Source organism: Globicephala melas, chromosome 11, assembly GCF_963455315.2.
Source record: "Globicephala melas chromosome 11, mGloMel1.2, whole genome shotgun sequence".
In the NCBI taxonomy this organism is placed as follows: Eukaryota; Metazoa; Chordata; class Mammalia; order Artiodactyla; family Delphinidae; genus Globicephala; species Globicephala melas.
The window spans coordinates 35,685,041-35,702,321 of record NC_083324.2 but is presented as its reverse complement, the minus strand read 5'-3'; the positions used below and the strand labels follow the sequence as shown (position 1 = coordinate 35,702,321).

The 17,281-nt window shown below is 44.2% G+C and overlaps 1 protein-coding gene across 9 annotated transcripts in view; it reads right to left on the bottom strand.

The window, feature by feature from the left end:
• Positions 1 to 17,281, bottom strand: part of RFT1 (RFT1 homolog) — a 57,048-nt gene that overhangs the window by 21,510 nt on the left and 18,257 nt on the right. For all 9 annotated transcript variants that reach the window (XR_009565764.1, XR_004041859.3, XR_004041861.3 and 6 more), the window contains exons 8-12: positions 13,250 to 13,300; positions 12,401 to 12,531; positions 11,133 to 11,277; positions 5,419 to 5,524; positions 258 to 507 (exon numbers count right to left, since the gene is read on the bottom strand). Coding sequence is in view for 1 of the 9 variants with exons in the window: in XM_030867425.2 (XP_030723285.2) it covers positions 258 to 507; positions 5,419 to 5,524; positions 11,133 to 11,277; positions 12,401 to 12,531; positions 13,250 to 13,300 (683 nt within the window). In the remaining 8 variants the exon portion in view is untranslated. The remainder of the gene's footprint in view (positions 1 to 257; positions 508 to 5,418; positions 5,525 to 11,132; positions 11,278 to 12,400; positions 12,532 to 13,249; positions 13,301 to 17,281) is intronic.

The following is a 17,281-nucleotide window of genomic DNA, read 5'->3' as shown; positions in this document are numbered from 1 at the left end:
GAGTGGAGGCCCTACTGCTCCAGCTTCCAGTCAGGTAAAGGCATGACAGCTATGTACTAGGGTCTACTCTGTTCCCACGGGTACCACTGATCAGTCATTTCTATCATAAGATGCTGTCCCAGAAGCTTAGGGGAAGGGGTAAGAGGAAGCAAGTACTTGTCCAGCTGGGTCAGGCAGAGCAGGAACGGGATGCCTGGAACGAGGGACAGTGGACATGCTGCAAAATCATGTGGTGTGAAGGCTGCAGGGCGCCTCACCTCGGAAACAGCAGTAATGCCACCACTGAGGGCAAATGCCCCGAGGAGGACTGGTGACAGGAACAGGCCGGCCAGGGGCTTGTGGGGACTCTTCCGGTAGTAGCGGTGGATGAAGCAAAGGCTCTGTGTGATCCGAATGCCCATGTTGAAGCAATTGGCCAAGATGAAGCCCACGCTGCCACACCAATGGGTCAGGAGATAGGATAACAGCAGGAACGAAGATGAGAGGCCCAGCATTGTGAAATTGTACCTGGGAAGAGGGAGGCAAGCAATGCAGGGCAGTGGGTACCTGGTCCCAAGGCAGGGCTGCTGCAAAGAAAGTGGCTGTGAACATGAATTCACAGAAAGCGCCTTCAAGTTCCCGCAATCCAGCTGATTTTCACAACATCGAATGCTAAGTGGACAACATGGAAATGTCACTGTCCCTTTCACCCCTGAATAGAAGAGTAAGAAAAGGAACAACTCAACATATTTATGGTGTTTAAGGATAGTAACTGGTTAGTTTAAGTGACACTGTGATCAAAACACATAAAAATCCTTTTCAGCCTGTCTTTAATGTGAGACACAACAATATGACACGGGTAACAATTACATGTGAACAGGCACTCTGACAGGTACTGTGAGGGGTGCTGGGGATGCACTGGTGGATGAACACACGGCCCTTTCCCTGTGGAGCTTGGATCCGTTTTATGGACAAGGAAACCAGGCAGAGGGAGGCTAAATAATTTGCCTAAGGAATGAGCCTACACCCCAACCTGACCCCTCGCCCCTAAACTTTAGCACCTCATACCACTTCCCTTGCAAAATGCGGAAGCCCCATAACCTTGGCCAGTGGATCTCACTCAAAGCAAGTGACCAGCTTCCATAATGAAATGGAAACAGGGAGCAAGGCCTGGACCACCTTCAGGGTTTCCCAGACTCTTACACATCCCTGCTCTGCTCTCTACATCTCCAGAGCTCTGTGGGTTCTGTGACTTGAGGGATTATACTGCTCCTTTCACTTCTATGATTCCAGAGCAGCATGTCACTTGGTTATCTCCAGTTTTCAGTTCTCAACTGAGTCTCAGCAGAGATAAAATAGCTGCCACAGTCTTCCAAAAGGCTTGTGGTACATCCATGAACAAAATTCTCCAGCATCTCATTTCTGCCTAGCACACAGCTGGCATTCTAAGTGTATAGTTGTTGAGGGAACCAAACTCCTTAGATCCCCAAGCTGTGTCAGCTGGGTTAGGAAACCTCAGAGGCCACCACTCGGGTTCTGTACAGAAGGGAGGGGTGGTAAGAAAGCCACTGTGGCCTCCAAATGCCCAGATTCCCAAGGTGCTATGGGAGATATAATTCATCAGAGAGGATAGCAAGAACACACATGCGTGCGCGCGAGCCTCCGCGCGCGCACGCGCGTGCGCGCGCGCACACACACACACACACACACTGTACTCAACAGGGGAGGTATGCTTTCATCCAGAATTCCAGAGAGGGAATTCATTTGCTTCTCAGTTGAGAGAGTTTCTTTTAATGAGTAATGGAACTACAAGAGCCCACATCTTCAAAGGGGAAGTTTCTTCACTAACTGCTAATCAATGATCAGAATGGCCAACTTTATGACAGGCCACTGAGGCTGGGCCAGTACTCTGACCTCTTTTCCAAAAAGAAGCAGAGATGTGTAATCTGTTCAGTTTTTTTTCAGAAACGATCTCAGAAAGGTTTATTAAGACCAATGCTTGGAGTTTAGGCCACAGGTTCACAAACTTTCAAAGTCATCCTCACCCAGCTCCAAGTAGAATGGAAACAATGAATGAAACTGGTAGGCAATTCATGCTAATTCAAGCAGGGACCAGTTCCATGGTGTGGCTTCTTTAACGTAGCCATTTGGGAGGTGCTGATGATGACGGAGTCCACTGTTTTTAACTAGAAGAGGGCTCTGCAGCTATTGAACTTTCCAGAACTCATAAATCTATAGCCTTAAAGACATTATCCACTTCAGGAAAAAATGAGAATTTTAAAGATAAAATTAAAATGCCACTTTTTGAGTCAATGGAAAATTAGTCAGTGACAATGATTATTTTCTAAGGCTTGGTTAACACAGACAGGAAGTTATTTAATCAGGCTTATCAAAAGATAGATGACTGCAGCAGCAACTGAAGCATTCCCCAGTGGGTGCTGGTTGAAAACATCAAGGCACAGCTATACGTTGTAGCCTTGGCAACCATGCAAAGTATGGTGCCAGTCTTGTGTGCACTCGTCCTGCATTCAACAGTTATGGAGTCCCACTCCACATTGGGCACTCAAGGGCCAACAAGTCAGCAAAAGGAGCTGTCAGCCTTGGGCCTCTGCACCACTGTCCCCTCTGCCTGGAAGGTTCGGCCCCATCTTTGCATAGCAGACTCTTCTTGGTCATTCAGGCCTCAGCCTAAATGCCACCTCCTTGGAGGGGCCCCCCAATCTAAAAAGGCCCCAACTCTCACTAGATAACCCTGTTTAAGTTCTCTGCAAAGCACAATACTTTCTTGCTTATTTACTTGTTTGCTACCTGCCTTCCCTACTGTCAGCTCCAGGAGAGCAGGGATCTCTTTCTTCTCTTTTGTTCATTGCTGAATTCCTGGAGCTTAAAGAAATGCCTGTTAGAGAGTAGATGCCCAAAAAGTATTTGTCAAATGGACAAAAGAAAATGAGATATCCTTAACAAAACACAACAAAATCCTTCAGTGGAGCATAATGTAAAAGCCATCAATTTTATGCTATACATATTATGAGGTTATTAACAAAAAAGCCACTTGCAGTTCAATGGACATTCTAATATTTTACATCCAACTAAATCCCCTATTTTTATTTAGAAAAACACTGATTAACCTGTAGGTAGTTAACTAAAAGCCATGATTTCATCAGTATATATTTTTCAATCCAGAATCTGAAATGTAGGAGGTAAATCAATCATAACACTTAACTAAGCTGCTCAATTCTACTATAAAAATTCTTACTATCGTTTTATGTCTGGCTAAATTCATAGAAAGGGAAAAATTGCTGGGGTCTGTGATGAGCCCAGGTGCTACCTGTGTTCAGACAGGACTGAGGGTTGGGGTCAGGGGCCCAGACAGAAAGGGGGCTGCTATGTTTAATACAAACCTGGAGACCATGCTTAAAGGCACACACATTTTACTCTTAGGGGAAGTGAGTTACTTCAGATGAGAACAAGGCCCTGTCTTTTCTCTATGTTGACTACTAATACCATGAAAATAATTTTCCAGATTTTAATATACTGTTCTGATCCCATTACTACAAATAACTTAAAAAGTTGCTTTCTTTGGGTCAATGCAATGTAAGAGAAACCAAAGCAACCGGCCACTGTCTATATTTCCTCATGATTTGTTGCAAGATATATATTTTTAATGTTTTAATCAGGCTTAGTGTTGATTCTCCCCCTCAACACTAATGCTGAAATTGTTATAACAAAATTCCCTTCAAAGAGATAGATTCTTAGTCCAGAACTCTTTCCACTACACCTCAGTGCCTCATTTAGTACGCTTTAAATTATATTTTTAAATTATTTCATGTTAGAAGCACCTTTCAAGTAAAAACACAGTGCTTTCAAAATTAAACTTAGAGAACATTTTATCCACTAAAAAAAAAAAAAAGATAGACTCAAAGCAGTTTATAGCTATAAATTTAACTGTCTGAAGTAAAAACCATGTCTAGACCACCATTTGAAAACTATGGGTTGTGACCTAAAAGTAGGCTAGGAAATCAATTTAGTGGGTCATGACATGGCAGTTTAAAGAATGAAATAGAACAGAATTAAAAACCATCAGTGTGTCCTGTGCGTAACTGGGGTACTTGTTGCTTCATGGAAGCTTCCTTTCAGTCACACCCAAATATGCACTGGGTCACAGTGTTCAATGCAGTTTTCACTCTGAAAGCTGGTCTGAGCCAGCGGTTCCTAAGGCCTTCGCTATCTATCATCAGCAACCTCCTGGAGCTGAGCAATAAAAGACTCCTTGGCCTAAGTTCCTAAAATTCCAGTTCAGCTGGTATGGGAGGGGGCCAGAACTTCTGAGCAATCTGGGCTGGGACCACTGCCTTAGACTCCAGTTCTCAACTACGGTGTAGCATACAAGGTCACCAAGCCGCTGTGAGACAGGCCCCAGTGGGAAGCAGACAGAGGCTGCTCTGAATGAGGGGAAGGGTTCGCCAACTCTCTGAGTACCTTTTTCCTATCCCACCCCCACACTGGGACTCTGAGGGATTTCAATGGCACTCAGGGCACTACAGAGGCAGCATGAAACCCCCGAGGGACCCAGACCTCAAGGGGCAAAGGGATAAAGAGGGCCACTTGCCCCATTACCTACACCCACCCCTTCTCTCTTCTTCTTCCTCTCTCTTTGTCCATATCAGTTTTATCCTTCTCCTCAACTGCACTCTGCAGTGATGTCTTCAGATACCACCTTGCTAATTTTGGCATCTGGGACACAAGAGATCAATTATCCTAGGTGTGGGTCAGAGGCTCTTACCAGGAGTTCACATCAGAATCATTGAGGAGTTTTAAAAAAACATTCACATGCTCAGGGCCTGCCGATTCTGTAGGCGTGGTAGGAGAGAGAGTGGTGGGAGTAGGGTGGACAGGAATCTGCATTTCTAACAAGCTCCATGGGGCACTGTGACTCATAACCAGTGTTAAAAACTACTGCTTGAAATTCCAGGGCAGAGGTCCTGACCTGGGGGTCAATGGATGGGAAAAAATGTGGCAAAACTTGTATGTGCACTTGGGCCTTTCTCTGAGGAGAGGTGTCACAGATCCCTGAGATTCTGCAAGACCTACAAATCAGATTCTATAGATCTGCATCTCGTAGAAGCTCCTTGGTAACCCATCGGAGCACTGGGCAAGGAGGTGGGTGGAGGAGTGGATCTTGTCTAGTGCCTGCCTCTGCCAAACTGGACTAACAAAACCCTTCAGGGCCCTGACTTCTCTCTTCACAAAGGGAGGCAAGGAGCAGTGGCTGCCCCCAGCCCTACTGTGGGGAGGACTTACTGAATGGTGCCTGAGGAAGGCACCACACTCCTGGTTCTAGAAGAGCCTTCTGTAAATGCATGTTCAGAATGAAAAGAAAGAAGTTACTTCATTTTGGCTGAAGGCCATAATTAGAGGTTTATCTTTAAGGTTACCTACCTGTCAACCTCCTCTTTGCTCATGGCAGCAAATGTGAAACATTCGGTCACTCCATTGATGGCAAGCAGGAGGACGTAAAGGCAATAGGCACGCAGCAGGACAGGACCTGTAAGGAAACAACCCACTGAGACTCCAGAGCCCAAACGGGAGGCCCACATGCACCCTCACTTAGGCAGGTTGGTCAGAGAACACCAGAGCTGGGTCATGAGCCCTGCTGATGTCATCAGTGGGCAGACGCATGCTTGAGCCTATGGTCTTAACTATCTGGAAGGACTCCCAGCATTCTACAGTACTAACTAAAACAAACAGCTGAAAACAAAAGGACAATTAGGAATAAATGTACAGATCTCTTGCCTAACAACTAAAAGCTTATCTGGCCAGCAAGCAAATCTCACTTTTTAAATCAGCATGAAGAAGCCTGCTAGTTTGAGCACTTGGGGACACTAGTGGCCCTGCATGCTGAGAGAAACTCAGTTGAGGAGGCCCTGAAGAAACCCAGGGCTCAGGAGCAGCAGGAAACTACAGAGACAGAACACCCATAACTCTTCAGGGAGAATCAGAGCCTGCAAGGTTATTTTCTCCTAAAACAAAGTGATGTGATTCTAGAGCTAACTAACAAGCTTTGGGAAGATCTGCTAACAAAAAATCAGGAGTCTTAAAACGAAATTGATCCCCTCTTTTTTTTTTTTCCCCCTGGCTAAGCTGCGCAGCTTGCAGGACATTAGTTCCCAACCAGGGACTGAAACTGGGCCCTCAGCAGTGAAAGTGCCAAGTCCTAACCACTGGACCACGAGGGAATTCCCTGATCCCCTCCTTTAAGAGGGCTATTACTGACAGGCAGCCAAGCAGTTTCTAATAAAATAAACATGTACTTAAGCTATGATCCAGCAATTCTACTCCTAGGTGTACAACCAACAGAAACAAATGCATGTGTTCACAAAAACATCCATAGCAGTTTTATTCCTAACAGCCCAAAGTGACCATCGACAGGAGAAGGGATAAACAAACTATGGGCCGTCCGCACAAAGAAATACTTCTCAGCAATCAAGGAGGAAAAAAACTACTGATGCATGTAAGAACATGGATGAATCTCAAAAACATTATATTGAGGGAAAGAAGCCAAACATGAAAGTGCCCATGCTATATGATTTCATTTATATGAAATTCTTTCTAAAAGCAATACTAATCTATGGTAACAGAAATCAGAGCAGTGCTTGTCTCAGAGTTGGAGGGGGGCAGTTGACTGGAAAGGGTCCTAAGAGAACTTTCTGGGGTAATAGAAATGTTCTGTATCTTAATCTGGATGTTGGTTACATGGGTGTAGATATTTGTCAAAACTCATCAAACTGTGCTCTTTTTTTTTTTAAAGCATTTTAAAATTATTTATTTATTTTTGCCTGCGTTGGGTCTTCTTTGCTGCACGTAGGCTTTCTCTAGTTGCGGCGAGCGGGGGCTATTCTTCGTTGCAGTGCACGTGCTTCTCATTGCGGTGGCTTCTCTTATTAAAGAGCACAGGCTCTAGGCACGCGTGTTTCAGTAGCTGTGGCACGTGGGCTCAGTAGTTGTGGTGCGCAGGTTCTAGAGTGCAGGCTCAGTAGTTGTGGTACATGGGCTTAGTTGCTCCACGGTATGTGGGATCTTCCCGGACCAGGGCTCGAACCTATGTCCCTTGCATTGGCAGGCGGATTCTTAACCACTGCGCCACCAGGGAAGCCCCCAAACTGTGCTCTTAAGAGGACAGCATTTTAGGGCTTCCCTGGTGGCGCAGTGGTTGAGAGTCCGCCTGCCGATGCAGGGGACACGGGTTCGTGTCCCAGTCTGGGAAGATCCCACATGCCGCGGAGCGGCTGGGCCCAGGACCTGTGGCCGCTGAGCCTGCGTGTCCGGAACCTGTGCTCTGCAACGGGAGAGGCCACAACAGTGAGAGGCCCGCGTATGGCAAAAAAAAAAAAAAAAAAAAAAAGGATAGCATTTTAATTTATGTAAACTAGACCTCAAAAAAGAAAAAACTTAACTGCTAAAAGAAAAGGGAAAGGCGGGGGGAGTTCCAGAGTCTCAGAATCTGAAACTTATTCATGGGTTTATGAAAGCTGCTTAATATGAAACATCCCTGCATCATGGGGACCCTAAATAGTTTTATGGCCATCAAAAAGGACAAAAGGACTACTAACAAGGCAGCCCTGATGGCCCTCTCTTGGGTACACATTGTACCATATCCTGTTGCATTTCATTCCCCAAGTCGCTGCAGAAAGTAGCCTGGCCCCCACTCCAGCTGTGGGATGACTCCAGCAAAGAACGCAGGGACCAGGTTCTGCCCTGTGGTGGCTCGAGGCTATGCTCAGTGTGCTTCCTGCTTCTCTCCATCCTCCTCTCTCTGGCAGAGAGGAGTGGGGCTCCTCTCATAACCTGCACCTCTCACTTGGTAACTGAAAGCTGACGGCATGTGTGAGTCTATCTGAAGGTGGATAGTGAGCTGCTTTGCAATGTGGAGGACACAAAACTCCTGCATGAAACGGTGATTCAAGTAGAAGCGCTTTGAGTCAATTTTGGGGAAAGAGGTTGGAATTGGGGAATTTGTGGATGGAACCTTAAACTATGGATTGAAGTGAGTGGTAGTATGGCTTGAATTATATATCCCCTTCAAAAGTAATCTGAAGTAAATTGAAGTCTAATAGATCTGGATCTATTAGAGTATGATCTATTTGGAAATAGGTCTTTATAAAGATAACCAAGTTAAAATGAGGTCATTAGGGTGGGCCCTAATCCATTATGACTGGTGTCCTTATAAAAAAGGGAAATTTGGATGCAGAAACAGACACTGACAGAGGGAAGACAATGTGAAGACACACACGGAGAAGACAGCCACGTGATAGGAGGAGTTAATGCATTTCCAAGCCTAGGACTGCCAGCCTACATCCTTAGCTAGAAGAGGCAAGGAAGGATGCCTACTCTGGAGATGTCAGAGAGAGCACGGCCCTGCTGACACGTGGATTTCAGACTTCTGCCCTCCAGAACTGTGAGACAATCAATTTCTGTTGAAATTAAGCCACCCAGTTTGTGATACATTGTTATCGCAGCCCTAGGAAACTAATATTAGGGGATTGAGAAGAAAAAAAGATTTTAAAAAATAAAAGAGAAGACACTGCTTTGGGAAAGCAAGTGTTCTCCTTACTTGCTGCAAATAATAAATCCTTCCTTCTCCAGACAAAAAAAAGTAAAAGAAAGGGCAAGAGAGAAGCACCTAAGAGATAAATGTGAGAAATCTCAGGGAAGTTCACTGAATGTATTTTTCTTTAGGATGGAAAAGCTAGGTATGAGAAAGACTTCTGAGAAAAGTCTCAGAGCACTTCCAAAGCTCCTAATTATATACAGGGCTAAGCCCAAGTAATGCAAAGCAAAACCACAGTGCCCCACGAACGCCTGCCTGTGGTGCGTCCAAGTCCTACATTTGGAGACAACAGCACAGAGGCCTCTTGAGAGGCCACTTCAGGTCATAGGTGAGTCCACTTCACAGGTGAGGACAAAGAGCAACATGCAACTGGGGCAATGGAGGACAGCAGCATTGCAAGGTCCACTTTCAAAACTAAGTGGTTCCCATTCTTTTCTGATTCAGTAAGACTTTCTGGAGAAAGTCAAGTTTTGTGAGGTAGTTTTAAGGGAACAAAAAAGACTATGGTGGGGGGCGGAGGGGGGCAGAGAGCAGTAGTGTTAATGTTTTCTGGCACAGGAAAGGCATTCGGATATGCAGCACTAGTCCGAAGAGTCAGGAGTAGGGCAAGGAGAAGATGGGTGGAGTGCAGACAAGGGAAGGAAAGCCGACAGGCACCCTGGGGAGACAAAATGACCCTCCCAGAAGGCACAGAGAACTGGAAGTTTGGTCAAAATGAGAAGCAGTTGCAATGAGGAGACAAATGCTAGAAGACCTTGCCAGGACAGGGATGCTGATGGAGGCCTGGGCCAGGCAAGAGACGACAAGGGTCCTAAAGATCCTGCAGCAGCTACACCAAACCACACATCCTTTTCAGAGACTGAGAAACCAGACCACTCTCAAGACTCTTCTCTCTCTGAAGATGAGACAGAGGGGATATCTTTTTGAGTCTAAAATTATTAACGACTCTGGGGCTTCCCTGGTGGCGCAGTGGTTGAGAATCCGCCTGCCAATGCAGGGGACACGGGTTCAAGCCCTGGTCCGGGAAGATCCCATGTGCTGCAGAGCAACAAAGTCCATGTGCCACAACTACTGAGTCTGCGCTCCAGAGACCGTGAGCCACAACTACTGAGCCCTCAAGCCACAACTACTGAAGCCCGTGTGCCTAGAGCCCATGCTCCGCAACAAGAGAAGCCACTGCAATGAGAAGCCCGTGCACTGCAATGAAGAGTAGCCCCCACACACCGCAACTAGAGAAAGCCTGCGTGCAGCAACGAAGACCCAACGCAGCCAAAAATAAAAAATAATAAATTAATAAAAAATAAATAGAATTATTAATGACGCTGACATAAACCATCACAGATAGAATTTATTACCTTAGAAATCAACTAACATTGACCCTTTTAAATTCTCAAGACTGGTACCAGCATCTCACTTGAGTAAAAGGACCACACAATGACAATGGTTTGTTGATATATCTTCTATGATAAACGAATCCAGCAAGTGAACATTACATGGATGGGACGGTCCTTTCCTCGTGGCACTGTCCTGTGGTTGCATTACAAAGGCTGCTCCTTGGTGATTACCTTTCCAAAGGTGCAGAGCTGCTGTGAAATAGCCTGTCTCGATCTCTGCACACTGACTTGCTAACGGCATCTCAATGCGGGCCTCCCTGCAGTTGCCTGACCCAGGGAGCCACAAACCACGTCATTGGTTTCATGGCAGGTGTTTCTCCAAACTTAACAACCTTTGCTGTCAAGCAGAAACTCGGCCCTTCTTCCCCTAATACTAAAAGTTTGGGCCTATTATAGTGGAGACTAAAACATGCCAGTGACGTTGTAAAATGGCACTGGAGAAGGCCCTTTACATTTGAGATAGGGCAGCAGAAAGAAGTCTTCAGGGTTCTTGTCTAGTGACCTGAGGAATTAAAAACATCTTTGCTAAACCCAAGATGAAACACTCCAAATGGATTGCCACCCCACGACCCAGCGCATTTTGAAACTGGTGAAGTTCCCAGGGCCCAGCGATGCTGTGAGACGCCCAGTGGCCTGGGCACCAAGTGTTTCAAAGTTAGACACATTCAATACTTTTCTCCTTCAAAACCCAAGAGTCACTGGACTAAATATACCACTTTATTTGCCGAGATCAATTTCATTCTCTGCAAATGGCTCTGGGTTATCCTTCGGAGGCTTTTGTCCATCAGGCCGTGAGATTTATGTGGCATTTACTATCTGCAGATGTGTTTAGTACCAAGCGGAGACTCATCAGAGCCTGCTCTCTTCCTTCCTCGCTTACCCCAGAAGGAAGCAATCGGCAAAACACATTTTAGGGCTGAGACGAAAGCCAAGGATTCATAACAACTGCTCCAAGTGAGGTTGCGGGACTGATCGACCTGGTGCCAAAGCTCTAATTGCACCCTGAGCTGGTCTGACCTCAGGTGCCCCAGCTACCGGCAATTTTCCCTACACTGACACACATGTCAGTCGTGTGTTTGAATTTTGTAAGACTCTTCTAAATATTTCAGTTTGGAAATTAGAACAGATCTGGAAAAACCTCTTGTGCATACCTGATCCTGAGCTAAGCATGGCCCCTCCATAGATGTCCAAAGCCAGTTGAGAATAGGCAAAGCCGAAAACAGAGATGGTCAGGCCAGTGAGCAGGGCCAGCTTTAGCAGGGACTCCAAAACCGCGGCGGCCACAGCAACATCCTCCTTGGGCCGGGGGAGAGGGAAGGAAGTGGGATGAATCATGAGCTAAAGAAAAACTTCACATCTGACTTTCTCCCTTTGCTGTTTTACAGATCACTCTTTCAACTGCTGAGGGCCATCACTGCTTTTCTGTAGCCTGGGTTTGTTTCTATGTCAATTAGCAAATGGAGGGAAAAAGACAAAGTGTACCTCCTTAGGCAGTGCAGGGGAGGGTTAGTTTTTAACTCATTTAGGATAAACTATCTCAAATGTTGCCTAGGAAACACTCACTTCCCCCTCTGACATTTATTCTTAAATGGATGAGTTTTTACATTGTTAGCTAGCTTTGTCACCGTGCTTCTCCTGACAAACAACTCCAAACCCTGATGTTCCTGGAATCTACACTTAGGAAAACATTCCTAAATCAGTCTGAGAACCAGATTAGCTCGTTTTGAAATACTGTGCATAAACTGTATTTTGCAAAATGTCTTCTAAGAGATGTAAGAGGCCAACTTAGCTTGCTTCTAATTCTAAGACAGACATTTTCAATGGTTCTAGGAAAAGGGAAGTTTCTACAACCAAATACTCCTGGATTAAAATCTCTTCTGTTTTTACTGGCTGGAGTATATCAATTCTCAGAGTCAGAATGGAGCTCTGGGCATGTCACAGTCCTTAAGAAGCTAAACAACTGGTGTGGTGAGCGAGACCAAATGTCCGCATGCTTTCCTCCCCGCACCCTCAGTTAGCCTTGACCCCGTCTCTGCATCCTTCAGTTCATCTTTTGTTCCTGAGAATCTGAGGATGGGGGGGCAACCTCATTCTTACACCTAAGACTAGACCATGGAAGGAGGTCTGCGCTGCGCTGGGGACAGCCGCAGAGAGTTCTGAGAGGGCTGGGACAAGAATAAGGTCACAAAGAAGGACAAAGGGTGAAAAAGAAGGGCTGGTCAGGGGAAAAAGGAGAAGCTGTGAAAGAAGAAGTGAGCTCAGCGTCCTGCCATCATTCAGAATGTGATAGAAGAATGAAAACTAGAAGAAAATTTCAGAGCTAACAGAGGGGAACAGATAGCTCCACGTTTCTGTCTGTTTATCCTGCACATAGACAGAGAAATCACTTGGGAGATGGTGACATAAGAACCAAGACTACCTGCTTCTGAAGTGTAGCATCCTTTTCTCTCTCCAGCACCTTAGCAAAGAATATATAAAAACTCTCTTCTATTGGCTGGAAAATTAATCTGGCCACAAGGGAGCCAAGATTATTCACTATATCATACACGCCTACAAAACAAAAAGGAAGAAATAACAATCGTATTGGTTTTTCTATTTGAATTTTTATAGCACCATTAAAATTTTTTCTAATTTAATTTTTTAAATTAAACTTTTTGAGATAATTATAGATTCACTTGGAGTTGTAAGAAATAAAAGAGAGATCCATGTACCCTTTACCCAGTTCCCCAAACAGTAAATTCTTGCAAAACTATAGCACAATATCACAACTGACATGGATACAGTCAAGATACAGAACATTTCCATCACCAGCATTTTTTTATAAAAGTCATTAATGCCAAGTTGATTTTTTTTTCTATTTTTATTTGCACTACTTTGGGATTATATTCAAAAATAAATGTGAAAAAAATATTAAGACCTATATAGCCACACAAACATGGAGCAAATCTTTGTGACTGCAATGAGCTCCCTTTTCCCTTAGCACATTCTGGCCCCCAAAATGAGCACCAGAGCTCTGCAGAAAGCAGGGTAAGGGCAGAGAATCTCAAAAGAGAACTTGCCACCCATGTCAATGAGAGGGGATAGTCAAATATATATTTATAAAGACCTACAATTTTTAATCTTCAGGATTCATTTCTTATAATCTTTTTGTAAAAAATAGTCTGCAGGTTCATTTTTTCATTAACTGTATCAAACTGCAGAGAAAAATATGAGAAAGTATCTACTAATAGTTCATCTTTAATTAAAACAATACAGAATTTCATCTTACCCTGATCCCCAAAATTTAACACGTTCAAAAATGTCATCACATATCGCTCGCCTGTAAATGGAAAAGCAAAATAATTAGCATTTCAAATGTACAGTATTTTCTTCTTTCCTTTTCTTTTATCGTCTATCATCTCTTCCAGTTGGTAAATACTCTCAAAGGAGAAAAATTAAGTAATCAGTTAAAGACATGTTCCTTGTCCTAATGTTGATTTCAAATAATCTCAAAATAATAACAATTTGGAAAGTGCAGGGGGCTTTACTGACAACAAATTCCCAAACCAGTTAAATTAAAAACAAAAAAAAAATCAATAAAACCAGTCTGATAAGTTTTTCAAAAAGTATGAGGAGTTACTAAAATGTTAATGATGAAAATGATTATCTCAAGTTTTCAGGGAGGTCAGATAATCTGCGTGTAAATTCTGTGAAATGAAAGGTCCATGATTAAGTGCACAGACTCATCAAAAGTTTCCTCTTTGGGTGGATAAAGCTCTGTGGAGGCTGGCAGTTCCCTGGAGCCCAAGTTCACAATTCAAGACAGTCTAATGCTTTCAAGGTGAAGACACCAGCCCAGAGCCCTATTCCCCACCCTCAACTTCCATGAATGTTATTATCTGTGAGTGGAAAGCACTGACCACTATGGAGGTGGAGCACTGAAGAGTGTCCATAGCTCTGAAGGGCCAACTCTCACCTCCTAGCAACTTGCTCAAAGAGGAAAGCAATATTAAGAGATGAGAAGCAATGTGATCTCAAGTCTCTCTTCAGCCCTTCCCTGCCTACAATCTTCCAGCCACTGCATTTGTGGCAGGGATCTCTGCAAGTCTTCCCAGGCACAGGTCCTCAGGCACTGCACTAGTTCCCATCTGTATCTCTGCTCTGTTCTGATCCATCCTCACCACTAACAGTTCCAGCTTTTGCAAATACAGATCTTAAGTCAATCCCTGTCTTCACAATTTTAAATGGCTCTGTAGTGTTTGCAAAAAGTCCAAGCGCCTTGATTCTGCATTTGAGGTCTTTTATTATTTAATTATTATTATTTTTTAGAAATTTATTTATTTTTGGCTGCGTTCAGTCTTCGTTTCTGCGCGTGGGCTTTCCCTAGTTGCGGCGAGCAGGGGCTACTCTGTTGCAGTGCACGGGCTTCTCATTGCAATGGCTTCTCTTATTGCGGAGCATGGGCTCTAGGCGCGCGGGCTTCAGTAGTTGTGGCTCACAGGCTCAGCAGTTGTGGCTCGTGGGTTCTAGAGCGCAGCCTCAGTAGTTGTGGTGCACGGGCTTAGTTGCTCCGTGGTATGTGGGATCTTCCCGGACCAGGGCTTGAATCTGTGTCCCCTGCATTAGCAGGCGGATTCTTAACCACTGCGCCACCAGGGAAGCCCTTGAGGCCTTTTATAAACTTACCCCGAGCTATCTTTTTGGCCTCCCTTCACCAACCTCACCCCCACCTCCCACCATCACACCATCATCCTCTGCTACACCCTACACGGAGGATTTAGCCCCTCCAGCTGCCCTGAGTCAGGCTGGGCTGGTGTTCCCAGCCTCAGCTGTTGGTATTCTCACCACCTGCAATGGCTTTTCTTCAGGGGCTTCCCTGGGTTCTGGCACAAAAGGCCTCTCCCTCCCACGTTCTGTGAGCTCCCTGAGGGCAGGAACCATGTCTCAGTCATCTCCGTGTGCCTGGCTGCCTAGCAGAGCTCCAGGAAATGAAACAGCACTCAAGAGATGTCTGGCGAATGAGCTGCCATTTCCAAGTACAGCCCCTCACAGCCCTGTATCAGAGTTAACGACACAAATGCCTGGGGAGAGTCTCTGGGGAGAGAATGAGCTCCTTGAGGCCACGGCCTGTTCCTCATTCATCTGTGTATTCTCAGCACCTGACACACAGTGTTTAGGAAATGTGGGGGCAGAAAGTAACAGCATTTATATACACACACATACACATATACTATACACACACATATACTATATACACACACATACACACACACATATATACTATATACACTCACTCACATACACATATACTATATACACTCACACATACATACACACACACACATACTATATACACTCACACATACACATACACATATACTATATACACTCACATACACACACATACACATATACTATATACACTCACACACACACACATACACATATACTATATACACTCACACATACACACATACACGTATACTATATACACATACACACACTCACACACACACACACACATATACTATATACACTCACACATACACACACACATACAAATATACTATATATACTCACACATACATATACTGTATACACACACACACATACACATATACTATACACTCACACATACACACACACACATACACATATACTATATATACTCATACATACACACACACATTTTTGCTATAACAATAAATGATTTCAAATTTTTTAGAGCTGTAGTTTTTAGAGAAGAAGAATCTGGGTGTCCTTGTTAAGTCCCTTCCTTACTTCACAGCCACAGAGAGGGAGGCCCTGGAAAGTCCCTAAGGGCCCTCTGCCAGCCAGGTCAGGACGGCCCAACCATGGAACAGGCCCAGCTTGGGAGGCTTGAGTGTGTAGCTGACACCTGCCACTGCAAACACATCTAGCCACTGCAGTCCACACAACCAACTTAGGGCCACTGCTTGCAACCAACTCAGGACCATTCCTCAACTCATTCAAACTGTCCTTTAAACTTCAGGAGGAAAAAAAAGTGCATTTAAGCAACACCCCTTCCCAAAACTCCCTCCATTGTTTTGCCTGTTCTAACAATAATGGGAACTATCACAATATACAATTTCACTACAGTACCTTTCTTTATCAAAAAATACTTGCTGAATACCTATTATGTTTCAGGCCCGGCAGGGTGCCACGGAGACAGTGGTGAACAGCACACTCACTGCTCTCAAGAAACTTAGCGTTAAGGCACCTTCACTCAGCTCTCCGAAGGCTTCTGACCTTTACTTCCTCCAGAAGCCCTATGAACAGTTTCACTTCTGTAATGGCAGCATTATGGGCTCAGGCTAGAAACATCCATTCGCAAAGTTCAGGGAGCCCTCAGGCACCTCCTGGTCCTATCCTTTAACTCACAGATGTGGAAAGTGAGGCTTAGGGGGGTTACTTCCCTTTGGAAGCATAATGAATAAAATAAAGAAGGTGGAAAAGGAAAAACAACAAGATAATAATAATGATGTTTGTATTAGAATGCTAGAATTATAGGAAACTTTTCTATTTTCCAAAATTCTTGTAATGGGGTTATATTATTTTCATAATTAAAAGATAATTTTTGAAAATATTTAGAAACACGTTCAGTAATAGATATATAGATGTACAGACACACGAAATTTATAGAGAGAAACTACTACTTTCAGCAGCTTATAGCCGCCTCCAATCTCATTCTTTGAACTAAAGCTGGGTATAAATAAACCATACGTATATATAGAAAAATTACATATACTTTCAGCTCCTGGTTTGCCCTCTGCTTCAGAGCTCTGTCACTGTTAAACTGGAAAGTCCCGAGAAGTTGGAAGGCTGACCAAACTATCCCACAGGTGAATTTTATTGTTAAAGAAAATAAAATGAGAAAAACATGGTCTTAAAAAGTGCAGAAAAAGAAGTGTATAAAAAGTTAGGAAAATGAGATTACAGATAGTTTTCTGTATTTTCCAAACTTTCTGTAATTGATATAATATTTTTATAATACATTTGTTTAAACGCTGTTAACATGGGTTCTGGAGTTAGACTTGGATTCAAATTAAATTGCTCCTCATTCTTGCAGAAGTTATGTAACCTCACTGACCCTCAGTTTCCTCATCCATAATAAATGGGGCCAATATCTTTCTTACAAGGCTGTGGGGAGATTTAAATTAGACAACTGAAGTATCAAATTAAATAAATGTTAGTTTCCCTCTCCTTGTTTAAAAAACTCCCATTTCTGAGGGTCCTCTGCCCTGGGGGCTCTAGGCAGCAGGTGGTCTGCATCTAGGCAATCATCAGTTCTATGGAATCC